This window comes from Leptonychotes weddellii, unplaced genomic scaffold (genome assembly GCF_054177405.1).
Source record: "Leptonychotes weddellii isolate Sample4059 unplaced genomic scaffold, ASM5417740v2 HiC_scaffold_22451, whole genome shotgun sequence".
Classification (NCBI taxonomy): Eukaryota; Metazoa; Chordata; class Mammalia; order Carnivora; family Phocidae; genus Leptonychotes; species Leptonychotes weddellii.
The window spans coordinates 1-2755 of NW_027813211.1; the positions used below are offsets into that span (position 1 = coordinate 1).

The 2755-nt window shown below is 45.8% G+C and overlaps 1 protein-coding gene across 1 annotated transcript; it reads left to right on the top strand.

Moving 5' to 3' along the window:
* The first annotated feature begins 6 nt into the window (after nt 1-6).
* LOC115940739 (uncharacterized) lies at nt 7-2749 on the top strand. The gene has a single exon (XM_081810323.1). It carries the CDS (start codon nt 67-69, stop codon nt 1459-1461), a length of 1395 nt encoding a protein of 464 aa, XP_081666449.1. The 5' UTR covers nt 7-66; the 3' UTR covers nt 1462-2749.
* Nucleotides 2750-2755: the final 6 nt, after the last annotated feature.

Here is a 2755-nt window from a genome sequence, read left to right on the forward strand (position 1 = left end):
ACTCATAGGGTTGAGTCTGGAGAAGGGTTTTATAAGTGTCGTGGCTGTGCAAAATCTTTTCCCTCTATGTCTGCCCTCTCACATCATCAGAGATCTCATGCAGGGAAAAGACGGTATGAGTGCAGTGATTGTGGGAAATCTTTTACCAGTAGTTCTGCCCTGCGTTCTCACCAGAGAGTTCACACTGGTCAAAAGCCCTATAAATGCAATGAATGTGAGAAATCTTTTGCTGGTAGTTCTGCCCTACGTTATCACCAATCAATTCATAGTGGAGTAAGGCCTTATGTGTGCAGTGAATGTGGGAAATCTTTTGCTGGTAGTTTTATCTTACGTTATCACCAGAGAGTTCACACTGGAGAAAGGCCTTACGAGTGCAGTGAATGTGGCAAATCCTTTATCCGAAAAACGAGCCTCAATGTACACATAAAGGTTCACTCAGGTGAAAGGCCTTATGAGTGTAATGAATGTGGGAAAAATTTTACTGCTAGTTCTGCCCTTCGTCATCATCTGAGAGTTCACACTGGAGAACGGCCTTTTGAGTGCTGTGAATGTGGGAAATCTTATACTGCTCGTTCTGCCCTCCGTTCTCACCAGAGACTTCATACTGGGGAAAGGCCTTATGAGTGCAGAGAATGTGGGAAATCTTTTACTTTTAGTTCTGCCCTGTCTTCTCACCGGAGACTTCATACTGGACAAAGGCCTTATGAGTGCTGTGAATGTGGGAAATCTTACACTGCTAGTTCTACCCTCCGTTCTCACCAGAGACTTCACACTGGAGAACGTCCTTATGAGTGCCGTGAATGTGGGAAATCTTTTACCAGTAGTTCTGCCCTCCGTTATCACCAGAGACTTCACACTGGACAAAAGCCTTATAAGTGCAGTGAATGTGGCAAATCTTTTATCACTAGTAATCAACATCGTGCTCACCAGAGAGTTCACAGTGGAGAGAGGCCTTATGAGTGCCCTGAATGTGGCAAATCCTTTCCCCGAAAAGGTAGTCTCAGTGTACACAAAATGGTTCACTCAGGTGACCGGCCTTATGAGTGTAATGTATGTGCCAAATCATTTATTGCTAGTTCTGCCCTCCGTCGTCACCAGAGAGTTCACACTGGAGAAAGGCCTTATGAGTGTAATGAATGTGGGAAATCATTTACTGCTAGTTCTGCCCTCCGTTATCACCAGAGACTTCACACTGGACAAAAGCCTTATAAGTGCAGTGAATGTGGCAAATCTTTTATCACTAGTAATCAACATCGTGCTCACCAAACTGTTCACAGTGGAGAGAGGCCTTATGAATGCAGTGAATGTGGTAAATCCTTTCCCCGAAAAGATAGCCTCAGTGTACACAAAAAGGTTCACTCAGGTAAACGGCCTTATGAGTGTACTGAATGTGGGAAATCATTTACTGCTAGTTCTGCCCTCCATCGTCACCAGAGACTTCACACTGGAGAAAGGCCTTAGAGTGCCGTGAATGTGGGAAATCTTTTATCAGTCATAATGGTTTTAGATACCATTGTAGTCTTCACACTGCAGGAAGGATTTAGAATAGCACAGAAGGTGATACTTCCTTGCTTAGTATAGTTGAGGCTGGAGGACAACCTCTGAGGCAGCCACCTACCTGATTCGAACGTGGTTCACCTGAATGTCCACCATGGAGTGACTTCCCATAAGTTCCAGCTATTTTCAGAAAAATTCAGAACCTGCATTGTGCTCTCTGGTGTGCATGCAGTCATTGCAAGATGGAAGTCCCCGTCAGTGTCTGTGGCAGATGTCCTTTCACCTCTGCCACCTCACGGTTCCCAACAGTGTGCATCAGTCACCACCCCAACATGGTTAATGATGCCGACCTGTCTGCTTTCTCGTTTGCGCATCTAAATTATGGGTAATTGGAACTCCTCATTTCGTTCTAAGTTAGGGCATGGATGTGACCCAGTGTTGGTCCACAGTGGGTGATCTGAGTTCTGGGTGGTGACTTGCACAGGAAGACTAAATCCCATGGGGATGTTGTTGGTCTCATGATGCTTTGATGACTGTTTGCAGCTCCCAGGTCACCACACAGGAATTGTGTGCTACGTGTTGCTCTGGTTGATGCATTAGTAAACGCCATCTTGGTTTAGTTACCTTTAATCTTGTATGTTGTGTGCACTCTAGGGGGTGGTTTGAAAGTAGGATTGGGCTCTCCCAACATGAGGGAACGAGTAGATTGCGCATCCCAAACTTGCTGTGTCTGAGAGGATAATTGCAAATAAATAAAAAATACCGACATACATATATACATAAATAATCCAGCTTCTGTGTTAATTTGCAGTATAACCCAAGACCTTTGTGATGGGCTGAATTGTTCACAGTCTCAGATGTGTCAGAGAAGAGTGAGTCATGGAATCAACTAGGGAGCTGGACAGCAACGTTTGGGAAACTGGGGGAAGGTTTCAGGATGGAGGGTTTGAAAAGTGATGGCTGCTGTGTGGCCCGGGTGGAGATCTGGATCACAATTAGGAAGGGAATGCAGAGTGTAGCGGCAACGCCCCTAGTAGGTCAAGTATCCTACTAAGAGGTGCTGAAGAGTGGTTCTCTTGCGTGGCACGTGGTTGTGGTTGATGGGCATTGTCAACATGAGTGAAGGAGAGAGAAAGATCTGGCAGATGATGGCCAAGGTTCCTTGGGATGATTGGAAGAGATGGCTGAGGACATCTAAGATGGAGACAAGGTGACGGTGAGGCTGGGGCTGCTCTCTGTTGCGCGTTCTAGGGCTTCA

Bases quoted from the DNA above. Each gene is read 5' to 3' on its own strand.
- LOC115940739 (XM_081810323.1), top strand. From the start codon at position 67: ATGTCTGCCCTCTCACATCATCAGAGATCTCATGCAGGGAAAAGACGG.